This window comes from Conger conger, chromosome 6 (assembly GCF_963514075.1).
Source record: "Conger conger chromosome 6, fConCon1.1, whole genome shotgun sequence".
NCBI classification, from domain to species: domain Eukaryota; kingdom Metazoa; phylum Chordata; class Actinopteri; order Anguilliformes; family Congridae; genus Conger; species Conger conger.
Genome location: NC_083765.1, coordinates 53276494 through 53302658, shown reverse-complemented (window position 1 = coordinate 53302658; position 26165 = coordinate 53276494). Strand labels below are relative to the sequence as shown.

The 26165-nt window shown below is 45.4% G+C and overlaps 1 protein-coding gene across 2 annotated transcripts in view; it reads left to right on the top strand.

Annotated features, from left to right (window-relative positions):
• The window catches only part of igdcc4 (immunoglobulin superfamily, DCC subclass, member 4), a 44398-nt gene extending 20108 nt beyond the window's left edge, over nucleotides 1–24290 (top strand). For both annotated transcript variants that reach the window (XM_061246773.1, XM_061246774.1), the window contains exons 14-18: nucleotides 15–149; nucleotides 12948–13050; nucleotides 17413–17635; nucleotides 20838–21002; nucleotides 23863–24290. In XM_061246773.1, the coding sequence (XP_061102757.1) occupies nucleotides 15–149; nucleotides 12948–13050; nucleotides 17413–17635; nucleotides 20838–21002; nucleotides 23863–24267 (1031 nt within the window). In that variant the 3' untranslated portion in view covers nucleotides 24268–24290. The remainder of the gene's footprint in view (nucleotides 1–14; nucleotides 150–12947; nucleotides 13051–17412; nucleotides 17636–20837; nucleotides 21003–23862) is intronic.
• The last annotated feature ends 1875 nt before the right edge of the window (nucleotides 24291–26165 follow it).

Here is a 26165-nt window from a genome sequence, read left to right as displayed (position 1 = left end):
TCTCTCCTTCACAGGGAGCATCACCAGCGCAGAGGTGCAGGGCTTGCAGAGCAACGCATACTACTTCTTCAAAATAGGGGCTTATACCTCCGTGGGGGCAGGGCCCTTTTCCGCCGTGAAGGATGTTCACACGCCCCCGGAACGATACGGTGAGAGCACACGGCGTTCGGTGATGTTTCACTGCGTGCAAAATCACAGCCACTTGCAAGTGGTCCTGACTTGTCGTACGAATCACGCGAACAATTTTTGTGCCATCAATTATGCAAATTCACACGTTTACATGGTTGTTTAGACCAGTTGGGTGCGTTTGTCGAATCCAACTTGGCACGCTTGTGTGAAAAGAAGTATGAGAAATTTACGATAAGAAGACAAAAATGTGTTCTTGCGTGAGGCCCTGCTGGGGCCGCACCACACTCGGCGTATCAAAGGAGGTTTCTGGGCTTGCGCTGCGAGGCGGGTTAACCGGGGACAGGGACTGGCAGGGGGGGGATCCACACCGCCGCGTGTTTGATGTGGGATTTGCATATCAGGCACACGAGGACTCCCCATCCTCGCTCGTATCTGGGCCAGCCTTCCACAGCGGGGGGCCAGGAGGGAGGGGAGCGGTACCATCTGTCTTCCCCCCCCCCTCCACGTTACTGCCAGAGGAGACGGATATGCCCGGCGCCGATGCCCAATTAATACCTCCCCTCCCGGGCGTGTGAAGTGGTCTCGGCAGCGCAGACCGACAGCCGGAGAGCGGGGGGAGAGAGGGGAGAGCTGTACCCCAGAGCCGGTGGAGCTGCAGGCGAAACGACCAGAGCAGTTTCTGGCCTTGCTGCTGCAGGCAAACCCAGCGTGTGAATGTGTGCTATTCTCTTTCAAGAGCACAAAGCTTACTCATCTGAAATGCAGTGTCCTCCATGATGTTGAGGTTCTCAAGTATGTTTTTTCTGTACTTCACAATTTTAAGATCCTCAGCTGTTCTGAAAGGGTATTTTATATACATTTCTACGTTTCACCATGTAAAAATTGCAGCACTTTTTATACATAGCACCCTAATTTCTGTGGAGTACAGAGCCAAATCAAGAAAAAATAAGTCTTTGTCCCAATCTTTATGGAGGGTATTGTACAGTATGTGTTGAGGTGTGTGTGAGATCTGTATGGAGGGTATTGTACAGTATGTGTTGAGGTTTGTGTGAGATCTGTATGGAGGGTATTGTACAGTATGTGTTGAGGTGTGTGTGAGATCTGTATGGAGGGTATTGTACAGTATGTGTGAGATCTTTATGGAGGATATTGTACAGTATGTGTTGAGGTGTGTGTGAGATCTTTATGGAGGGTATTGTACAGTATGTGTTGAGGTGTGTGTGAGATCTTTATGGAGGGTATTGTACAGTATGTGTTGAGGTGTGTGTGAGATCTGTATGGAGGGTATTGTACAGTATGTGTTGAGGTGTGTGTGAGATCTTTATGGAGGGTATTGTACAGTATGTGTTGAGGTGTGTGTGAGATCTTTATGGAGGGTATTGTACAGTATACGTTGAGGTGTGTGTGAGATCTGTATGGAGGATATTGTACAGTATACGTTGAGGTGTGTGTGTGAGATCTTTATGGAGGGTATTGTACAGTATGTGTTGAGGTGTGTGTGAGATCTTTATGGAGGGTATTGTACAGTATGTGTTGAGGTGTGTGTGAGATCTGTATGGAGGGTATTGTACAGTATGTGTTGAGGTGTGTGTGAGATCTTTATGGAGGGTATTGTACAGTATACGTTAAGGTGTGTGTGAGATCTGTATGGAGGGTATTGTACAGTATACGTTGAGGTGTGTGTGTGTGAGATCTTTATGGAGGGTATTGTACAGTATGTGTTGAGGTGTGTGTGAGATCTTTATGGAGGGTATTGTACAGTATGTGTTGAGGTGTGTGTGAGATCTGTATGGAGGGTATTGTACAGTATGTGTTGAGGTGTGTGTGAGATCTGTATGGAGGGTATTGTACAGTATGTGTTGAGGTGTGTGTGAGATCTTTCTGGAGGGTATTGTACAGTATACGTTGAGGTGTGTGTGAGATCTGTATGGAGGGTATTGTACAGTATACGTTGAGGTGTGTGTGTGAGATCTTTATGGAGGGTATTGTACAGTATGTGTTGAGGTGTGTGTGAGATCTTTATGGAGGGTATTGTACAGTATGTGTTGAGGTGTGTGTGAGATCTGTATGGAGGGTATTGTACAGTATGTGTTGAGGTGTGTGTGAGATCTGTATGGAGGGTATTGTACAGTATGTGTTGAGGTGTGTGTGAGATCTTTATGGAGGGTATTGTACAGTATACGTTGAGGTGTGTGTGAGATCTGTATGGAGGGTATTGTACAGTATACGTTGAGGTGTGTGTGTGAGATCTTTATGGAGGGTATTGTACAGTTTGTGTTGAGGTGTGTGTGAGATCTTTATGGAGGGTATTGTACAGTATACGTTGAGGTGTGTGTGAGATCTGTATGGAGGGTATTGTACAGTATACGTTGAGGTGTGTGTGTGTGAGATCTTTATGGAGGGTATTGTACAGTATGTGTTGAGGTGTGTGTGAGATCCTTATGGAGGGTATTGTACAGTATGTGTTGAGGTGTGTGTGAGATCTGTATGGAGGGTATTGTACAGTATGTGTTGAGGTGTGTGTGAGATCTGTATGGAGGGTATTGTACAGTATGTGTTGAGGTGTGTGCGAGATCTTTATGGAGGGTATTGTACAGTATACGTTGATGTGTGTGTGTGAGATCTTTATGGAGGGTATTGTACAGTATACGTTGAGGTGTGTGTGTGTGAGATCTTTTTGGAGGGTATTGTACAGTATGTGTTGAGGTGTGTGTGAGATCTTTATGGAGGGTATTGTACAGTATGTGTGGAGTTGTGTGTGAGATCTTTATGGAGGGTATTGTACAGTATACGTTGAGGTGTGTGTGAGATCTGTATGGAGGGTATTGTACAGTATACATTGAGGTGTGTGTGTGTGAGATCTTTATGGAGGGTATTGTACAGTATGTGTTGAGGTGTGTGTGAGATCTTTATGGAGGGTATTGTACAGTATGTGTTGAAGTGTGTGTGAGATCTGTATGGAGGGTATTGTACAGTATGTGTTGAGGTGTGTGTGAGATCTTTATGGAGGGTATTGTACAGTATGTGTTGAGGTGTGTGTGAGATCTTTATGGAGGGTATTGTACAGTATGTGTTGAGGTGTGTGTGAGATCTTTATGGAGGGTATTGTACAGTATACGTTGATGTGTGTGGGAGATCTTTATGGAGGGTATTGTACAGTATACGTTGAGGTGTGTGTGTGTGAGATCTTTATGGAGGGTATTGTACAGTATGTGTTGAGGTGTGTGTGAGATCCTTATGGAGGGTATTGTACAGTATGTGTTGAGGTGTGTGTGAGATCTGTATGGAGGGTATTGTACAGTATGTGTTGAGGTGTGTGTGAGATCTGTATGGAGGGTATTGTACAGTATGTGTTGAGGTGTGTGTGAGATCTTTATGGAGGGTATTGTACAGTATACGTTGATGTGTGTGTGTGTGAGATCTTTATGGAGGGTATTGTACAGTATACGTTGAGGTGTGTGTGTGTGAGATCTTTTTGGAGGGTATTGTACAGTATGTGTTGAGGTGTGTGTGAGATCTTTATGGAGGGTATTGTACAGTATGTGTTGAGGTGTGTGTGAGATCTTTATGGAGGGTATTGTACAGTATGTGTTGAGGTGTGTGTGAGATCTTTATGGAGGGTATTGTACAGTATACGTTGAGGTGTGTGTGAGATCTGTATGGAGGGTATTGTACAGTATACATTGAGGTGTGTGTGTGTTAGATCTTTATGGAGGGTATTGTACAGTATGTGTTGAGGTGTGTGTGAGATCTTTATGGAGGGTATTGTACAGTATGTGTTGAGGTGTGTGTGAGATCTGTATGGAGGGTATTGTACAGTATACGTTGAGGTGTGTGTGAGATCTGTATGGAGGGTATTGTACAGTATACGTTGAGGTGTGTGTGTGAGATCTTTATGGAGGGTATTGTACAGTTTGTGTTGAGGTGTGTGTGAGATCTTTATGGAGGGTATTGTACAGTATACGTTGAGGTGTGTGTGAGATCTGTATGGAGGGTATTGTACAGTATACGTTGAGGTGTGTGTGTGTGAGATCTTTATGGAGGGTATTGTACAGTATGTGTTGAGGTGTGTGTGAGATCCTTATGGAGGGTATTGTACAGTATGTGTTGAGGTGTGTGTGAGATCTGTATGGAGGGTATTGTACAGTATGTGTTGAGGTGTGTGTGAGATCTGTATGGAGGGTATTGTACAGTATGTGTTGAGGTGTGTGCGAGATCTTTATGGAGGGTATTGTACAGTATACGTTGATGTGTGTGTGTGAGATCTTTATGGAGGGTATTGTACAGTATACGTTGAGGTGTGTGTGTGTGAGATCTTTTTGGAGGGTATTGTACAGTATGTGTTGAGGTGTGTGTGAGATCTTTATGGAGGGTATTGTACAGTATGTGTTGAGGTGTGTGTGAGATCTTTATGGAGGGTATTGTACAGTATGTGTTGAGGTGTGTGTGAGATCTTTATGGAGGGTATTGTACAGTATGTGTGGAGTTGTGTGTGAGATCTTTATGGAGGGTATTGTACAGTATACGTTGAGGTGTGTGTGAGATCTGTATGGAGGGTATTGTACAGTATACATTGAGGTGTGTGTGTGTGAGATCTTTATGGATGGTATTGTACAGTATGTGTTGAAGTGTGTGTGAGATCTGTATGGAGGGTATTGTACAGTATGTGTTGAGGTGTGTGTGAGATCTTTATGGAGGGTATTGTACAGTATGTGTTGAGGTGTGTGTGAGATCTTTATGGAGGGTATTGTACAGTATACGTTGATGTGTGTGTGTGTGAGATCTTTATGGAGGGTATTGTACAGTATACGTTGAGGTGTGTGTGTGTGAGATCTTTATGGAGGGTATTGTACAGTATGTGTTGAGGTGTGTGTGAGATCCTTATGGAGGGTATTGTACAGTATGTGTTGAGGTGTGTGTGAGATCTGTATGGAGGGTATTGTACAGTATGTGTTGAGGTGTGTGTGAGATCTGTATGGAGGGTATTGTACAGTATGTGTTGAGGTGTGTGCGAGATCTTTATGGAGGGTATTGTACAGTATACGTTGATGTGTGTGTGTGAGATCTTTATGGAGGGTATTGTACAGTATACGTTGAGGTGTGTGTGTGTGAGATCTTTTTGGAGGGTATTGTACAGTATGTGTTGAGGTGTGTGTGAGATCTTTATGGAGGGTATTGTACAGTATGTGTTGAGGTGTGTGTGAGATCTTTATGGAGGGTATTGTACAGTATGTGTTGAGGTGTGTGTGAGATCTTTATGGAGGGTATTGTACAGTATGTGTGGAGTTGTGTGTGAGATCTTTATGGAGGGTATTGTACAGTATACGTTGAGGTGTGTGTGAGATCTGTATGGAGGGTATTGTACAGTATACATTGAGGTGTGTGTGTGTGAGATCTTTATGGAGGGTATTGTACAGTATGTGTTGAAGTGTGTGTGAGATCTGTATGGAGGGTATTGTACAGTATGTGTTGAGGTGTGTGTGAGATCTTTATGGAGGGTATTGTACAGTATGTGTTGAGGTGTGTGTGAGATCTTTATGGAGGGTATTGTACAGTATGTGTTGAGGTGTGTGTGAGATCTTTATGGAGGGTATTGTACAGTATACGTTGATGTGTGTGGGAGATCTTTATGGAGGGTATTGTACAGTATACGTTGAGGTGTGTGTGTGTGAGATCTTTATGGAGGGTATTGTACAGTATGTGTTGAGGTGTGTGTGAGATCCTTATGGAGGGTATTGTACAGTATGTGTTGAGGTGTGTGTGAGATCTGTATGGAGGGTATTGTACAGTATGTGTTGAGGTGTGTGTGAGATCTGTATGGAGGGTATTGTACAGTATGTGTTGAGGTGTGTGTGAGATCTTTATGGAGGGTATTGTACAGTATACGTTGATGTGTGTGTGTGTGAGATCTTTATGGAGGGTATTGTACAGTATACGTTGAGGTGTGTGTGTGTGAGATCTTTTTGGAGGGTATTGTACAGTATGTGTTGAGGTGTGTGTGAGATCTTTATGGAGGGTATTGTACAGTATGTGTTGAGGTGTGTGTGAGATCTTTATGGAGGGTATTGTACAGTATGTGTTGAGGTGTGTGTGAGATCTTTATGGAGGGTATTGTACAGTATACGTTGAGGTGTGTGTGAGATCTGTATGGAGGGTATTGTACAGTATACATTGAGGTGTGTGTGTCTGAGATCTTTATGGAGGGTATTGTACAGTATGTGTTGAGGTGTGTGTGAGATCTTTATGGAGGGTATTGTACAGTATGTGTTGAAGTGTGTGTGAGATCTGTATGGAGGGTATTGTACAGTATGTGTTGAGGTGTGTGTGAGATCTTTATGGAGGGTATTGTACAGAATGTGTTGAGGTGTGTGTGAGATCTTTATGGAGGGTATTGTACAGTATGTGTTGAGGTGTGTGTGAGATCTGTATGGAGGGTATTGTACAGTATGTGTTGAGGTGTGTGTGAGATCTTTATGGAGGGTATTGTACAGTATACGTTGATGTGTGTGTGAGATCTTTATGGAGGGTATTGTACAGTATACGTTGAGGTGTGTGTGTGTGAGATCTTTATGGAGGGTATTGTACAGTATGTGTTGAGGTGTGTGTGAGATCTTTATGGAGGGTATTGTACAGTATGTGTTGAGGTGTGTGTGAGATCTTTATGGAGGGTATTGTACAGTATGTGTTGAGGTGTGTGTGAGATCTTTATGGAGGGTATTGTACAGTATGTGTTGAAGTGTGTGTGAGATCTGTATGGAGGGTATTGTACAGTATGTGTTGAGGTGTGTGTGAGATCTTTATGGAGGGTATTGTACAGTATGTGTTGAGGTGTGTGTGAGATCTTTATGGAGGGTATTGTACAGTATGTGTTGAGGTGTGTGTGAGATCTTTATGGAGGGTATTGTACAGTATACGTTGATGTGTGTGTGAGATCTTTATGGAGGGTATTGTACAGTATACGTTGAGGTGTGTGTGTGTGAGATCTTTATGGAGGGTATTGTACAGTATGTGTTGAGGTGTGTGTGAGATCCTTATGGAGGGTATTGTACAGTATGTGTTGAGGTGTGTGTGAGATCTGTATGGAGGGTATTGTACAGTATGTGTTGAGGTGTGTGTGAGATCTGTATGGAGGGTATTGTACAGTATGTGTTGAGGTGTGTGTGAGATCTTTATGGAGGGTATTGTACAGTATACGTTGATGTGTGTGTGTGAGATCTTCATGGAGGGTATTGTACAGTATACGTTGAGGTGTGTGTGTGTGTGAGATATTTTTGGAGGGTATTGTACAGTATGTGTTGAGGTGTGTGTGAGATCTTTATGGAGGGTATTGTACAGTATGTGTTGAGGTGTGTGTGAGATCTTTATGGAGGGTATTGTACAGTATGTGTTGAGGTGTGTGTGAGATCTTTATGGAGGGTATTGTACAGTATGTGTGGAGTTGTGTGTGAGATCTTTATGGAGGGTATTGTACAGTATACGTTGAGGTGTGTGTGAGATCTGTATGGAGGGTATTGTACAGTATACATTGAGGTGTGTGTGTGTGTGTGAGATCTTTATGGAGGGTATTGTACAGTATGTCTTGAGGTGTGTGTGAGATCTTTATGGAGGGTATTGTACAGTATACGTTGAGGTGTGTGTGAGATCTGTATGGAGGGTATTGTACAGTATACGTTGAGGTGTTTGTGTGAGAGATCTTTATGGAGGGTATTGTACAGTATGTGTTGAGGTGTGTGTGAGATCTGTATGGAGGGTATTGTACAGTATGTGTTGAGGTGTGTGTGAGATCTGTATGGAGGGTATTGTACAGTATACGTTGAGGTGTGTGTGAGATCTGTATGGAGGGTATTGTACAGTATACGTTGAGGTGTGTGTGTGAGATCTTTATGGAGGGTATTGTACAGTATGTGTTGAGGTGTGTGTGAGATCTTTATGGAGGGTATTGTACAGTATACGTTGAGGTGTGTGTGAGATCTGTATGGAGGGTATTGTACAGTATACGTTGAGGTGTGTGTGTTTGAGATCTTTATGGAGGGTATTGTACAGTATGTGTTGAGGTGTGTGTGAGATCCTTATGGAGGGTATTGTACAGTATGTGTTGAGGTGTGTGTGAGATCTGTATGGAGGGTATTGTACAGTATGTGTTGAGGTGTGTGTGAGATCTGTATGGAGGGTATTGTACAGTATGTGTTGAGGTGTGTGCGAGATCTTTATGGAGGGTATTGTACAGTATACGTTGATGTGTGTGTGTGAGATCTTTATGGAGGGTATTGTACAGTGTACGTTGAGGTGTGTGTGTGTGAGATCTTTTTGGAGGGTATTGTACAGTATGTGCTGAGGTGTGTGTGAGATCTGTATGGAGGGTATTGTACAGTATGTGTTGAGGTGTGTGTGAGATCTTTATGGAGGGTATTGTACAGTATACGTTGAGGTGTGTGTGTGTGAGATCTTTTTGGAGGGTATTGTACAGTATGTGTTGAGGTGTGTGTGAGATCTTTATGGAGGGTATTGTACAGTATGTGTTGAGGTGTGTGTGAGATCTTTATGGAGGGTATTGTACAGTATGTGTTGAGGTGTGTGTGAGATCTGTATGGAGGGTATTGTACAGTATGTGTGGAGTTGTGTGTGAGATCTTTATGGAGGGTATTGTACAGTATACGTTGAGGTGTGTGTGAGATCTGTATGGAGGGTATTGTACAGTATGTGTTGAGGTGTGTGTGAGATCTTTATGGAGGGTATTGTACAGTATGTGTTGAGGTGTGTGTGAGATTTTTATGGAGGGTATTGTACAGTATGTGTTGAGGTGTGTGTGAGATCTTTATGGAGGGTATTGTACAGTATACGTTGAGGTGTGTGTGAGATCTGTATGGAGGGTATTGTACAGTATACATTGAGGTGTGTGTGTGTGAGATCTTTATGGAGGGTATTGTACAGTATACGTTGATGTGTGTGTGTGAGATCTTTATGGAGGGTATTGTACAGTATACGTTGAGGTGTGTGTGTGTGAGATCTTTTTGGAGGGTATTGTACAGTATGTGTTGAGGTGTGTGTGAGATCTTTATGGAGGGTATTGTACAGTATGTGTTGAGGTGTGTGTGAGATCTTTATGGAGGGTATTGTACAGTATGTGTTGAGGTGTGTGTGAGATCTTTATGGAGGGTATTGTACAGTATGTGTGGAGTTGTGTGTGAGATCTTTATGGAGGGTATTGTACAGTATACGTTGAGGTGTGTGTGAGATCTGTATGGAGGGTATTGTACAGTATACATTGAGGTGTGTGTGTGTGAGATCTTTATGGAGGGTATTGTACAGTATGTGTTGAGGTGTGTGTGAGATCTTTATGGAGGGTATTGTACAGTATGTGTTGAAGTGTGTGTGAGATCTGTATGGAGGGTATTGTACAGTATGTGTTGAGGTGTGTGTGAGATCTTTATGGAGGGTATTGTACAGTATGTGTTGAGGTGTGTGTGAGATCTTTATGGAGGGTATTGTACAGTATGTGTTGAGGTGTGTGTGAGATCTTTATGGAGGGTATTGTACAGTATACGTTGATGTGTGTGGGAGATCTTTATGGAGGGTATTGGACAGTATACGTTGAGGTGTGTGTGTGTGAGATCTTTATGGAGGGTATTGTACAGTATGTGTTGAGGTGTGTGTGAGATCCTTATGGAGGGTATTGTACAGTATGTGTTGAGGTGTGTGTGAGATCTGTATGGAGGGTATTGTACAGTATGTGCTGAGGTGTGTGTGAGATCTGTATGGAGGGTATTGTACAGTATGTGTTGAGGTGTGTGTGAGATCTTTATGGAGGGTATTGTACAGTATACGTTGATGTGTGTGTGTGAGATCTTTATGGAGGGTATTGTACAGTATACGTTGAGGTGTGTGTGTGTGAGATCTTTTTGGAGGGTATTGTACAGTATGTGTTGAGGTGTGTGTGAGATCTTTATGGAGGGTATTGTACAGTATGTGTTGAGGTGTGTGTGAGATTTTTATGGAGGGTATTGTACAGTATGTGTTGAGGTGTGTGTGAGATCTTTATGGAGGGTATTGTACAGTATACGTTGAGGTGTTTGTGAGATCTGTATGGAGGGTATTGTACAGTATACATTGAGGTGTGTGTGTGTGAGATCTTTATGGAGGGTATTGTACAGTATGTGTTGAGGTGTGTGTGAGATCTTTATGGAGGGTATTGTACAGTATGTGTTGAAGTGTGTGTGAGATCTGTATGGAGGGTATTGTACAGTATGTGTTGAGGTGTGTGTGAGATCTTTATGGAGGGTATTGTACAGAATGTGTTGAGGTGTGTGTGAGATCTGTATGGAGGGTATTGTACAGTATGTGTTGAGGTGTGTGTGAGATCTGTATGGAGGGTATTGTACAGTATGTGTTGAGGTGTGTGTGAGATCTTTATGGAGGGTATTGTACAGTATACGTTGATGTGTGTGTGAGATCTTTATGGAGGGTATTGTACAGTATACGTTGAGGTGTGTGTGTGTGAGATCTTTATGGAGGGTATTGTACAGTATGTGTTGAGGTGTGTGTGAGATCTGTATGGAGGGTATTGTACAGTATGTGTTGAGGTGTGTGCGAGATCTTTATGGAGGGTATTGTACAGTATACGTTGATGTGTGTGTGTGAGATCTTTATGGAGGGTATTGTACAGTATGTGTTGAGGTGTGTGTGAGATCCTTATGGAGGGTATTGTACAGTATGTGTTGAGGTGTGTGTGAGATCTGTATGGAGGGTATTGTACAGTATGTGTTGAGGTTGTGTGAGATCTGTATGGAGGGTATTGTACAGTATGTGTTGAGGTGTGTGTGAGATCTTTATGGAGGGTATTGTACAGTATGTGTTGAGGTGTGTGTGAGATCTGTATGGAGGGTATTGTACAGTATGTGTTGAGGTGTGTGTGAGATCTGTATGGAGGGTATTGTACAGTATGTGTTGAGGTGTGTGTGAGATCTTTATGGAGGGTATTGTACAGTATGTGTTGAGGTGTGTGTGAGATCTTTATGGAGGGTATTGTACAGTATACGTTGATGTGTGTGTGAGATCTTTATGGAGGGTATTGTACAGTATACGTTGAGGTGTGTGTGTGTGAGATCTTTATGGAGGGTATTGTACAGTATGTGTTGAGGTGTGTGTGAGATCCTTATGGAGGGTATTGTACAGTATGTGTTGAGGTGTGTGTGAGATCTGTATGGAGGGTATTGTACAGTATGTGTTGAGGTGTGTGTGAGATCTTTATGGAGGGTATTGTACAGTATACGTTGATGTGTGTGTGTGAGGTCTTTATGGAGGGTATTGTACAGTATACGTTGAGGTGTGTGTGTGTGAGATCTTTTTGGAGGGTATTGTACAGTATGTGTTGAGGTGTGTGTGAGATCTTTATGGAGGGTATTGTACAGTATGTGTTGAGGTGTGTGTGAGATCTTTATGGAGGGTATTGTACAGTATGTGTTGAGGTGTGTGTGAGATCTTTATGGAGGGTATTGTACAGTATGTGTGGAGTTGTGTGTGAGATCTTTATGGAGGGTATTGTACAGTATACGTTGAGGTGTGTGTGAGATCTGTATGGAGGGTATTGTACAGTATACATTGAGGTGTGTGTGTGTGAGATCTTTATGGAGGGTATTGTACAGTATGTGTGGAGTTGTGTGTGAGATCTTTATGGAGGGTATTGTACAGTATACGTTGAGGTGTGTGTGAGATCTGTATGGAGGGTATTGTACAGTATGTGTTGAGGTGTGTGTGAGATCTTTATGGAGGGTATTGTACAGTATGTGTTGAAGTGTGTGTGAGATCTTTATGGAGGGTATTGTACAGTATGTGTTGAGGTGTGTGTGAGATCTTTATGGAGGGTATTGTACAGTATGTGTTGAGGTGTGTGTGAGATCTTTATGGAGGGTATTGTACAGTATGTGTTGAGGTGTGTGTGAGATCTGTATGGAGGGTATTGTACAGTATGTGTTGAGGTGTGTGTGAGATCTTTATGGAGGGTATTGTACAGTATACGTTGATGTGTGTGTGAGATCTTTATGGAGGGTATTGTACAGTATACGTTGAGGTGTGTGTGTGTGAGATCTTTATGGAGGGTATTGTACAGTATGTGTTGAGGTGTGTGTGTGTGAGATCTTTATGGAGGGTATTGTACAGTATGTGTTGAGGTGTGTGTGAGATCTTTATGGAGGGTATTGTACAGTATGTGTTGAGGTGTGTGTGAGATCTTTATGGAGGGTATTGTACAGTATACATTGAGGTGTGTGTGTTTGAGATCTTTATGGAGGGTATTGTACAGTATGTGTTGAGGTGTGTGTGAGATCTTTATGGAGGGTATTGTACAGTATGTGTTGAGGTGTGTGTGAGATCTGTATGGAGGGTATTGTACAGTATGTGTTGAAGTGTGTGTGAGATCTGTATGGAGGGTATTGTACAGTATGTGTTGAGGTGTGTGTGAGATCTGTATGGAGGGTATTGTACAGTATGTGTTGAGCTGTGTGTGAGATCCTTATGGAGGGTATTGTACAGTATGTGTTGAGGTGTGTGTGAGATCTTTATTGAGGGTATTGTACAGTATGTGTTGAGGTGTGTGTGAGATCTGTATGGAGGGTATTGTACAGTATGTGTTGAAGTGTGTGTGAGATCTGTATGGAGGGTATTGTACAGTATGTGTTGAGGTGTGTGTGAGATCTGTATGGAGGGTATTGTACAGTATGTGTTGAGCTGTGTGTGAGATCTTTATGGAGGGTATGCCCTCTCTTTAAAACGTAGCGTGTGGTTTTCTGTGGGGTGACCCTGTCCCCCCTGCACCCCTGCAGAGCTGAACGTGCACTCGATGACGGGCATCATCGTGGGAGTCTGCCTGGGGCTGCTCTGCATCCTCCTCTGTATGTGCATCAGCTTCCGCAGCGGCAAGGCCAGGTAAGCCTGTCCTACCCCCCTGTGTGTGACAACCAGCCCCCTGTGTGTGAGACCCCCCACCCCCCTGTGAGTGTGACCCCTAACCCACTGTCTGTGACCCCCTCCAGGGAACACCCCCCCCCCCCCCCCCCCCTGAGAGTGTGACCCCCCACCAGGGAACACACCTCAGTTTCCATGTTAGCATAATGTGTTAGCTTAGCATAAAGACTTGAAGCCTATAGGAGTCAGTAGCCTACCTTCTTCAAAGTGATGAAATACACCTTACAGCAACTCCGAAGCGCTCTTATTTACACAAGGTATCATGTGTATTTGAAATACATACAAAAAATTTTAATGGGAGAGAAGCTTCAGAGAAGTTAGACGGGTAGAACTAAACGCTGAATACATGTACAGTGCATCCGGAAAGTATTCACAGCGCTTCACTTTTCCCACATTTGGTTATGTTACAGCCTTATTCCAAAATGGAATAAATTCATTTTTTTCCTCAAAATTCTACACACAACACCCTATAATGACAACAGGAAAGAAGTTTTAGAAATTTTAGCTAATTTATTAAAAATAAAACACTAAGAAATCACATGTACATAAGTATTCACAGCCTTTGCTCAATACTTTGTTGATGCACCTTTGGGAGCAATTACAGCCTCAAGTCTTTTTGAATATGATGCCACAAGCTTGGCACACCTATCTTTGGGCAGTTTCGCCCATTCCTCTTTGCAGCACCTCTCAAGCTCCATCAGGTTGTGCACAGCCATTTTCAGATCTCTCCAGAGATGTTCAATCGGATTCAAGTCTGGGCTCTGGCTGGGTCACTCAAGGACATTCACAGAGTTGTCCTGAATCCAATCCTTTGATTTCTTGGCTGTGTGCTTTGGGTCGTTGTCCTGCTGAAAGATGAACCGTCGCCCCAGTCTGAGGTCAAGAGCGCTCTGGATCCAGGATGTCTCTGTACATTGCTGCATTCATCTTTCCCTCAATCCTGACTAGTCTCCCAGTTCCTGCCGCTGAAAAACATCCCCATGATACTGCCACCACCATGCTTCACTGTAGGGTATTGGCCAGGTGATGAGCGGTGCCTGGTTTCCTCCAAACATATGACGCCTGGCATTCACACCAAAGAGTTCAATCTTTGTCTCATCAGACCAGAGAATTTTGTTTCTCATGGTCTGAGAGTCCTTCAGGTGCCTTTTGGCAAACTCCAGGCGGGCTGCCATGTGCCTTTTACTTAGGAGTGGCTTCCGTCTGGCCACTCTACCATACAGGCCTGATTGGTGGATTGCTGCAGAGATGGTTGTCCTTCTGGAAGGTTCTCCTCTCTCCACAGAGGAACGCTGGAGCTCTGACAGAGTGACCATCGGGTTCTTGGTCACCTCCCTGACTAAGGCCCTTCTCCCCCGATTGCTCAGTTTAGACGGGCGGCCAGCTCTAGGAAGAGTCCTGGTGGTTCCGAACTTCTTCTATTTATGGATGATGGAGGCCACTGTGCTCATTGGGACCTTCAAAGCAGCAGAAATTTTTCTGTACCCTTCCCCAGATTTGTGCCTCAAGGCAATCCTGTCTTGGAGGTCTAGAGACAATTCCTTTGACTTCATGCTTGGTTTGTGCTCCGACATGCACTGTCAACTGTGGGACCTTATATAGACAGGTGTGTGCCTTTCCAAATCATGTCCAATCAACTGAATTTACCACAGGTGGACTCCAATTAAGCTGTAGAAACATCTCAAGGTTGATCAGTGGAAACAGGATGCACCTGAGCTCAATTTTGAGCTTCATGGCAAAGGCTGTGAATACTTATGTACATGTGATTTCTTAGTTTTTTATTTTTAATAAATTAGCAAAAAAAAAAAAAAAAACTTATTTCATGTTGTCATTTTGGGGTGTTGTGTGTAGAATTTTGAGGAAAAAAATGAATTTATTCCATTTTGGAATAAGGCTGTAACATAACAAAATGTGGGAAAAGTGAAGCGCTGTGAATACTTTCCGGATGCACTGTATCTTTCCGTCTTCCGCTGGTTGAGCGCAGTAAAGAAGGTAGTAGCTCAAATGAAAATGAAATTTAACATCTCCTCTTAAATCTCGGTAAGTCAGAAAAAGGTACACTTCCAAAAATGTTGGCGTATTCCTTTTAACGCTATTTAATACAGCACAAAAAAGTGTAATGCCTTGCCCCAGACTTATACAGGCTGATGAACACCTACTATTTTGGAGCGTATTTTGCAGTTGAAAGCAAGCAGATTGAAGATCTGAAACAATGGGGCTGAATGTTTCAGGTGGAATTTTTAAAAAGGAGCAACTGAAAAGAGCCATGATGGATTTTCACGATGAATGTGTCGGTGTGTGCATTTGTTCATGTGGGTGTGTGCGCGTGGGTGTGCGTGTGTGCGTGTGTGTGCGTGCGTGCGTGCGTGCATGCGTGTGCGTCAGTGTATTTGTAATGATTGCATTGTGATGAATTGAAAATAGCAATTTTAAATGTGAAGAGGGTGATACAGAGCCATAAAGGAGTGCAAGGCCTGACAGTGGCAAGGAGACTGAGACCGTGAGATTCACAACAGACACGTTTTGCTTACAGACCGATAATAAAGTGAGATGTCGTACAGAAAGATGGAACAGTGAGTCATGGCTCAGGAAGATGGAGACAATGAGACATAACAGTGAGACATAATGAGATGTACCGCTCAATAAGACATACAGCACAGAGAGACAGAGAGACATACAGCACAGTGAGACAGTAAGACACAATAAGACTGCACAGAGAGACATAGTGAGACATCCATCCATCCATCCATCCATTATCTTAACCCGCTTATCCTGAACAGGGTCGCAGGAGGGCTGGAGCCTATCCCAGCATACATTGGGCGAAAGGCAGGAATACACCCTGGACGGGTCGCCAGTCCATCACAGGGCACACACACCATTCACTCACACACTCATACCTACGGGCAATTTAGACTCTCCAATCAGCCTAACATGCATGTCTTTGGACTGTGGGAGGAAACCGGAGTACCCGGAGGAAACCCACGCAGACACAGGGAGAACATGCAAACTCCCATAGTGAGACAGTGAGACATAATGAGATGTACTGCACAATAAGACATACAGCACAGAGAGTCAGTGAGACACAATAAGACACAGCACAGAGAGACATAGTGAGGCAAGAGACATAGTGAGACAGTGAGACATACAGCACAGAGATACATAGTGAGACATAGTGAGACATACAGCACAGAGAGACATAGTGAGACAGAGAGACAGAGTGAGACATAGTGAGACACAAGACACAGCACAGAGAGACATAGTGAGACAGAGAGACATACAGCACAGAGAGACCGTGAGACAGAGAGACATACAGCACAGTGAGACATACAGCAAAGTGAAGCACATCGAGATGCGCAGACACACAAATCATTGTGAAACCGTGGGAACGCACTTGCACAGGGCGACCCCCCCCCCCCCCCCTACTCGATGATGGACTGTTCCAGTGTACATTAAAGCCAGCTTCATTCTGCCCCGTTCGCAGGGCTCCGGTTAAAATGTTTAAGTCCTGTTTTAATGAGCCGTGAGGTGAGAACATCTGTCCGATCGGTAAATCACGCAGGAGGACCGTGCCAAAGCACTGAAATGTGGGCCGCGCGAGTATTCCTGTGACATACGATCCCCCTCGACTCGCAGTGGATCAGATCAGCATCCGTCATCCCGCACCAGAGCATAACTCTTTGTTACAAGCCCGGGAGCGCGGTGCGATCCATAAATAGAAGCTTAGCGGGGTTTTTTTTTTTTTCGCGGGCGTATGTCTTGGAAGTACATCAAAAGCATAACCAGCGAGCGAAGCTTCCTCTGCGTTTTAAGGGAAGAGGTGCGTGTGTGGCGGAGATGAGTGTCAGATAGACATCAGCTTCCTGTTTTAACCCCATTGGTTTGCTGTTCCCCACATTGTGCTAAAGCATATAGTGCGGTGTTAAAGTGCTGTGCTAAACTGTCTAGACCGGCCCTCCAGGACCTGGGTTTTACATTACATGTCATTTGGCTGATGCTTTTATCCAAAGCGACTTACAGTTGATTTAGACTAAGCAGGAGACAATCCTCCCCTGGAGCAATGCAGGGTTAAGGGTCTTGCTCAAGGGCCCAATGGCTGTGCAAATCTTATCGTGGCTACACGGGGGATCGAACCTCTGACCTTGCGGGTCCCAGTCATAGTACCTTAATAACTGCGCTACACGCCGGGTTGTACCCCGTTGTACTAGTGGGTCCTGACCCACAGTTTAGGAACCGCTGGCATAACCCAGGATAGATCCAAACAGCTGTCTGCTCTGTGAAAGCGCCATTGCTAACGCGCCCTCCCTCCCCCTCCTCACCCCCCAGGGATGTTTCTGGAGGGCTGGACCCCTCCGCCCTGCCGCCCCAGTACCGGCGAGGCCGCCCGGCCCCCGTCGCGGCCCCGGAGTGCAGGGACTGCCACGAGCTGGAGACCCTGATGTCCCCGGGGGCCCAGGACCCCGCCCCGCCACTGGCCGAGGTGACGGAGGAGCACAGCCTCATAGGGCCCGGGGGCCTCGGTGACGACGGCCTGGCGCTGGAGGCCAAGGTGAGCCTGTGACCCGACACAGGGCACCTGGGAGTTGTAGTCCATGTGACCCGACACGGGGCACCTTGGAGTTGTAGTCCATGTGGCCCGACACAGGGCGACTGGGAGTTGCAGTCCATGTCATCCAACACGGGGCACCTGGGACTTGTAGTCCATGGCCATATACTCACTGGTGGGTGGAGGAGGACTGGTTTTAGTGCAGCAAATGGCAATGACCAGATGTGTGTTCAAGATGGCCGAACGGTCACGGTGAACTACGTTTGCAGCAAATGGATAATGTTTAAATGAACATTCCAGTTAGTTTGCCACCAACACCTTTTTAATACAAACAAATGCAACTTAGGTCTAACAAGGCTAGCTTGCTGATTAGCTGCTTACCTAATCATGGGATTTTTAAAAAAAGGCTAAGAACAAATATTACATGAAAGTGCATTATACCAGTCAAACGATTGTCAGCTTTTGTTATCTCTGTCATCCCTGTCAGCAGTATTGAACAGACGCAGAGGTGGGAAATTCCAGTATAATTCCAAGCAAGTCTTTGGTAGTATTTTGTCAAGTGGATTTGCTACAGTAATTGGCACAATTCTTCAGCTAGAGGAAAAAATCTGACAGTGAAATCTGCTGACTGAGTTTACAGGTGGAAGAAACACCAGGCAGGACTTTTACTTTCTGACCCTCTGGCTATCACAAACATACAGTTGCAGACGCACCAAAATGAAAGAGTTTGAGTTGCCCTGTTCTTTGTCAATTAATCTTTATATCCGGATATCTCTCTGAAATAGGGGATAGAAGCGTCAACGCAAAGATTATGTTGCTTCATCCTCCTCTCCTCTCTCTTTCACCCAAGTTGTTTTTCACACATCTTTATCATATAATGCTCCCCATAAAGAGATGTAAACCGCACAGGCAGAGCACTCATAGGTGAGGCTGTTTTGTAGATAGATGCAGAAGTACTGTGAGACTGGGATCAGGTGCACGTATCGGAAAATGAATCCTCAAAGCTATTCACGCTGTGGGCACATTGTTTATGCTTGAGGGGATTCTGGATTCTGGAACTGGTGGCGCCGTGACCTTTTTTGGGGCAATGTTCACCACAATTCACCGAAATGCTCTGTTCGAACGAATGCACACTCCCTAACAGGGGAACTCATTTTAGCGCTGTAAAACCACACGCGTACACGCCAGGGATAACCGGGGGACTCGTTTTTGGGTAGGCTAAACAAAACACGGACGGCAGGTGCAACTGAGGGGCTTTTTTTAGTGCCGTAAAACCAGGCGAGATCACGGGGGGTAACTGGGGAACTGGCTTTAGTGCCATAAAGGTAAGAGGGACTGCTCTTATTCCTGGACTTCCTATGCTCACAACACATTTAATGAGTGAATGTGTGTGTGTGTGTGACCACCCCCCTCATTTTAATGAAAATTGCATATATTAAAATATGTAATAAAATGTTTTGAATATATGGCTGTCAGTAAATGCCTGCGTTCTTTGCAGCACAGCACACAGCTAGATTACTGTAAATGTCAGCTCAAACCTTGGAGCATATTTTTCTGTCATATCCTGGGACCCATCTCAGAAGCTGGTGCACAATAAGCGCCAAATCTGTTTCATGATTTTGTGCCAATTTTTTCTCTTAATTATTGAATGATTGCCTCAATCATACCTTGAATTGGAATTTGAATAAGCACCAGCCACAGCCACAGACTGCAGCGTCTCAGTGTAAACTAAAGATTCCACTGTACTGAGGTACAACAGTGAACCAGCCTAGGAGCTGTATGAAAACTAAAACTAAGGTAAATGGTTGAAACAGAAACCAGCACGCGGCCTTCCAGGACCCTTGCACTAGTGCGTCTTGACTCTCAATTTAGGGACCGCTGGCATGAGCAAGGATAGATCCAAACACCTGTCTTCTCTTTCAAGTCTCCGAGCTGCCATGATACATTGCACAGACAGATATTCTCTCTTGGACCAGTTAACACTCAAAGAGAGAAATGTGCTTGTGTCATTGATGTAGTATCGCTTTCTATGTTTTTTAGCTTCTGAAGTCCTGCAGTGGGCAGTATCTATACATCTATTGATATACTGCCTTCTGGTCTAGGTTATCTGGACTGGATATTAGGTGTTTTTTTGGAGGTGTTATGCAGACTAATTTTGTGTGTTTCATTTTCACTTTTAACCATGATTATACATCTGGGGCATAAGGCATCTACAAGTGGCTCAATAAATAGTACAGATAAAGGCAGAGGAAGGCCATGCTTTAATAACTATGCACACCCTGTTCATGTTACTCACCGAAAACAAACGGGACCTCTCAACGCACCAGCGTGCTCATGCATAATGACGCACTGTGGTTCAGAGAGACACACCCCTCCCAGTAGCCTATCTCTGATTTTTACCCCCCCCTCCACCCCTAGGGCCGGGGGGTGGGGGGGGGTGTCAGCAATTGGTGGAGATGTGGGGTGAGGGGGTTGGGGATATGGGGTGAAAATGGTCCTTGGAGAATTGAGTTATGCAGACATTTGTAATCTGATACAGTTTGAAAGCAGGGCTATATATTTCTTTTTTTTATTACACTGAGCTACCGTGTGATGGGGGGGTTATATGACTGCCGCTGCTGGTCCTCTTACTCTTAAAGAGAGACATTTTACACCGCCTACTGCGGTCTCCCACACGCACAAGGCCTGTTTTTGAGAGACAGACACGGCCATGTCAGGAAGATCAATTTTTTTCAGCAAGTGTTTCAAGTAACCAAGATGCTGAAGATCTGAAAAGAATCTGTACGCGTTCGTACAAATAACTTTCCAACAACTCCCATCACAGGTATATGGTTTCACAAAGCACAAAGTAGTACGTGTGTACGTACTCACAATACCACAATACATCATGTCTTGCAGTCCTTCAGCAATAAGAGTGCCCAGCTGTACACCACTGTATGGCATTTCAATAGAAAAAGGTACCAATTTTTAATTGAATTCATCGCAAAGTCTATGTTTTAAGTGAAATGTTTGCATTTGCTGAAAGCCTCAAAAGACAAGGCAGGCAAGGCAGGCAATTAAATTGATCAGGCCTAACGCTAACCGCAGCCTGCTCTCCATCAAGGTGTATCAGCACAGTTCTTTGACAACATGCTACAGCCCTGTATATGTCTACTGTACTTCCAACAACATGTACTCTCTCTCTCTCTCCCTCTGTTCCCCTCAGCCTGTTTGGAACGGGTCGGTCAGCCGCAACTGGGCCAACCGCATCACCAGGTACCGGGACACCGTCACGGAGGATTCCCCTGCCCTTAGCAACGGGGCCCTGAGTCCTGGGGCCAGACTGCCCAGTGATGGGCCCCTGGAGACCCCGACCACCGAATCCAGCATGGTGAGGATGAGGATGTTCATCCTTAATGTGTGTTTGTACACGCGCACCTGCGCACGTGAACATGCGCTTTAATGTGTCCTCACATATGTGTGCATGTACATGGATGTGAGTTTACATGCATATGTGTGGGTGCGTTTGTGTGTTTACATCCATATGTGTGGGTGTGTTTGTGTGCATATGTACTTGAATCTGTGTGTGTGTGCACGTGTTTGTATGCTTGTGTGTGTGTTTGTACACGCGCACCTGCGCACGCGAACATGCGTTTTAATGTGTCCTCGCATATGTGTGCATGTACATGGATGTGAGTTTACATGCATATGTGTGGGTGCGTTTGTGTGTTTACATCCATATGTGTGGGTGCGTTTGTGTGTTTACATCCATATGTGTGGGTGCGTTTGTGTGTTTACATCCATATGTGTGGGTGTGTTTGTGTGTTTACATCCATATGTGTGGGTGCGTTTGTGTGTTTACATCCATATGTGTGGGTGTGTTTGTGTGCATATGTACTTGAATCTGTGTGTGTGTGTGCACGTGTTTGTATGCTTGTGTGTGTGTTTGTATGCACAGCTCACAGCATACACCTGTCGTAAGTAGCAGCGCTAATGTTGTAGTTGCACATTATAATGTCATAGAAACTAGCTTGAACTGTGTTGTGGACATAATAATAACAGACACTTGGATACAATTTGTGCAGCTTAGCAAAATGTGGTGCTTGTTGTCTGAACAGCACTATTTTTAACCAGTCCCTTATTTTGAAAGGCAATTGTAGTTGTTTGTTCGTGTGGTTGGAAAACTAAAATGACTATCTCAAACCATATCTCTAGGGAACATAGTCCTGACCTTGAGTGATTGCAAATCAATACATTTGGTGGTGTCCTTTATGCGGTTAGCGTACACAAATAACTGGGCTGTACCATTTCTCCGTTAATTTCTCCAACCTGATAATTATGTAAGGGCTTGGCAGATTCAGTTATACAATGTTTATTTCTATATTCACATTTTTAATTACAAACGATAATGCCAATACTTTATGTAGTTGTGAATTAAAATGAACAAAGGTTCTAACAGAAGTGAAAAAGCGCCCAGAGAAAGAGACTCGGTTGTCCTTCAAACCAATTGTTTGATGTATTTATATTTTTATAGGGTCTTGCCTGTGAGTTCTGTTTCTTTGTGTGTACATCTATCAACTAAGTGGCTTCAAAAAGACTTAATTTCGCTTCATACACACAGACAAATGCACACATACACACAGAATGAAAATAGCATGATAAGCCATAAAATTTTTATATATATGTATGTATTTTTTTATTGTGCACTCTACGCAATTACTGTTATATTTTTTCTCTCTGAACTGTGTTACATATTTGATGCCAGAGAGGACCTTGGAGAATTGAAAGAATTTTCTCTGGAAACAGATAGGTCTTTATTGCATGTCGTACACAGAAATGGGCATTGTTTCACAGATGTTTGAGTATGCTCTTCCTACATAATCTACACCAGAACAGATTGCAACAGGTCCCAGGACACGTTTAAAAATGTTACAGGCCCACACGCGCTCTTGCTGGTTTCAGTATCCAAAACGCCCACAACACAAAGAGCAGTGACGTAGGTGTTTTTAAAAGTCCCTAACCCTTCCACCTCTGCCTCCTATGGTCAGCTCTCTGTGTTGATGTTTGATAATTATGCAAAAACATCATGTCGTCATGTGTCTCTCACCCTCACCCTGTCTCTGTGTGTGTCTCTCCCCCTGTCTCTCTGTCCGTGTGTCTCTCTCTAACCCTGTCTCTCTGTCCATGTGTCTCTCCCCCTGTCTCTCTGTCCGTGTGTCTCCCCCCCTGTCTCTCTGTGTCCGTGTGTGTCTCTCACCCTGTCTCTCTGTCCATGTGTCTCTCCCCCCGTCTCTCTGTCCGTGTGTCTCCCCCCCTGTCTCTCTGTCCGTGTGTCTCCCCCCCCTGTCTCTCTGTGTCCGTGTGTGTCTCTCACCCTGTCTCTCTGTCCATGTGTCTCTCCCCCCGTCTCTCTGTCCGTGTGTCTCTCACCCTCACCCTGTCTCTCTGGGTGTGTCTCTCTCTCTCCCCCCCTGTCTCTCTGTCCGTGTGTCTCCCCCCCCTGTCTCTCTGTGTCCATGTGTGTCTCTCACCCTGTCTCTCTGTCCATGTGTCTCTCCCCCTGTCTCTCTATCCGTGTGTCTCTCACCCTCACCCTGTCTCTCTGGGTGTGTCTCTCTCTCTCCCCCCCTGTCTCTCTGTCCGTGTGTCTCCCCCCCTGTCTCTCTGTCCGTGTGTCTCCCCCCCTGTCTCTCTGTGTCCGTGTGTGTCTCTCACCCTGTCTCTCTGTCCATGTATCTCTCCCCCTGTCTCTCTATCCGTGTGTCTCTCACCCTGTCTCTCTCTGTCCGTGTGTCTCCCCCCCTGTCTCTCTGTGTCCGTGTGTCTCTCCCCCTGTGTCCGTGTCTCCCCCCCGTGTCTCTCCGTGTGTCTCTCCCCCTGTCTCTCTGTCCGTGTGTCTCCCCCTGTGTCTCTGTCCGTGTGTCTCTCCCCCTGTCTCTCTGTCCATGTGTCTCCCCCCCTGTCTCTCTGTCCGTGTGTCTCCCCCCGTCTCTCTGTTAATGTTTGATAATTATGCAAAAACATCATGTCGTCATGTGTCTCTCACCCTCACCCTGTCTCTCTGTGTCCGTGTGTCTCCCCATGTGTCTCTGTCTGTGTGTCTCTCCCCCTGTGTCTCCGTCCGTGTGTCTCCCCCTGTGTCTCTGTCCGTGTGTCTCCCCCCCCTGTCTCTCTGTGTCCGTGTGTGTCTCTCACCCTGTCTCTCTGTCCATGTGTCTCTCCCCCCGTCTCTCTGTCCGTGTGTCCTGCAGACGGAGGCAGAGGACCGGCTGTACTCGTCCCTGTGCAGTAACCAGGTGGAGGCGGACGTCATCGTGCACTCAGAGCTCTCCGACTCGGAGGGGGAGAGCGAGGCTGACGACCCGGGAGACGACCCCCAGGAGCCCCGCCCGTCTAGCCCCGGCCTCGGACCGCCGGCCAATCACAACGGGCCGCAGCAGGAGAGCGGGGCGGACAGGTGGACGGCGCAGGGGGCGGGGCTCACGAACGGCTTCCACGCGCACGCGGCCCTGGAGAACGGGGACTCCTTCCAGCCGGGGAGTCGGCACTCACGCCCCGCCAAGGGGCTCCAGGAGCTGCCCACTCCCCCGGCCGCGTTCGCCAGCGCGGGACTCGTTCACTCTGCCTCGGCCGCGCACAGCTACCTGTGCCCCTGACCGCCGTCAGAGCGATAGACTACCGGGGGGGGGGGGGGGGGGAGCTTGGGTCCTGATCCCGGGGAGAATGGAGAGATTCAGCCGTTTAGCTGAATCGCCTCTTCTGGCCCCAGTGTTTCACTTCTACTTCAGCTTTTTTTAACTTTGGAATACAAACCTGTTTTTTTCCCTGAGGCCCACTGTGGAATAGGAACACTTATTTTTTTATTTGTGCTGGCACGGAGGAGTGTGCGTCTTTGTGTATATTTGTGACATATTCGTGCGCACTGCTTCTTTTTCCTTCATTTTTATTTGACTGAAATGGAGGGATTGGTATGCAACGTGTGGTTTCTAGAGGGTTCTAGATTGCTCCGCACTCTTACGGACTTGTGACGTGAACACGCTAATGTAGCCACTGAGGGACTACTATGGCTGACTGGGAATGAAAGGGGGGAGGACAAGCTTTTCGCGGCTGGATAAGTGAACACATACGAGGGCAGAAACGGGGCCACAGCAGTGGCCCGTCTCTCCGTCTCCATCCCCCTCTCTCCCTCTCCCTCTCTCTCTCTCTCCCTCTCCCCCTCCTTCCCGTGATGACGGGACTGTCGCCCGCCCGCTGACTGTGTGGACACTTCCCCTGGTGCTAGCGCAGCAGCCCTGCAACTTTACACACTCTGAGAGTGCTGACTGCCTGTGTCTCTCCTCTAGCCTCCTGCAGTCTCTGGGTCCACAGTACACACACACACACACACACACACCAGCACACATTACATTATTGGCGACGTACAACAAAGTGCATACCCGTCACCAGGAACAGGTGCACTGAAAGACCCTAGAGGGAAGTACAATTCCAAGTGCTAAGAGTACAAGAAAGATCAGGATTAGGGCCTATTTTATTGATCTTTATTGACAGACTAATTTTATACACACACATGCACATACATATGCAGTGCACACACACATTGAGTTCCCAGGCACTGGTACATGTACACATATGTATGCATAACAGCGCACACACACACCACACACACTATCCCCCTCCCCACGCAGATTCACGCAGACACACACACACACACACACACACACACACATTATTACATCGAGTTTCCAAGCACTGGCACCCATACGCATTACATATATGTCTACCTGCACATGCGCCACACACACACACACACACAAACACACACGCACGCACGCATGTGTGCACAGTACAGGAGGTTGGAGGTCTCAGGTGCCTAATATTTTAGGTGCATTTTTTAAAAACTTGTATATTTATATAGAAGTATATGTACTGATAGAAAATGTTGTGTAAATCTAAAGAAGAAAAAAGACACGAGGACAACCTTTGAGTTTGGCTGTACGGTTTCCGTTTTTTTCCTGGAGAAGAATCGAGATCGAATCGGACACGGTTACCCGTGCTGAGACAATTCAGTGTTTCACAGCAACATTCAACAACACATCAGCATTTCCCCCGGCCAACAGAACTACCTCACTTCTGTACAGGATAACATTTTCTGTCTGGTTTTAACAGTATTGTTCGTAGGTCCTTTTTTAAGAAAAAAGAGAGAAAAAAAACTCACCAAAACATTTTTATTTTATTTTTATTTTACTGTCTGCCCTTTTCTCTGTCTGCCCAAAAATCTCAGCCAACGGAAAGTACTCCACTATCACTGAGAACAACTCCTCGTTCATCTGTCTTCGAGTGGCTGGCGACTCACCCATTCCACAGAAAGACATTATCTGTGTAATACTGGAGCCTGATCAGTAGAGAAGAGAAAATGGCTCCTCCACAGGGAAGCTAAAATGGTGGTCCCCCCTCCTGGTCCTGGAGAGCTGCATGGTGTGCTGGTAGTTGTTACATTACCGTTATTTAACTGATGCTTTTATCCAAAGTAACATAAAGTTGATTAGGCTAAGCA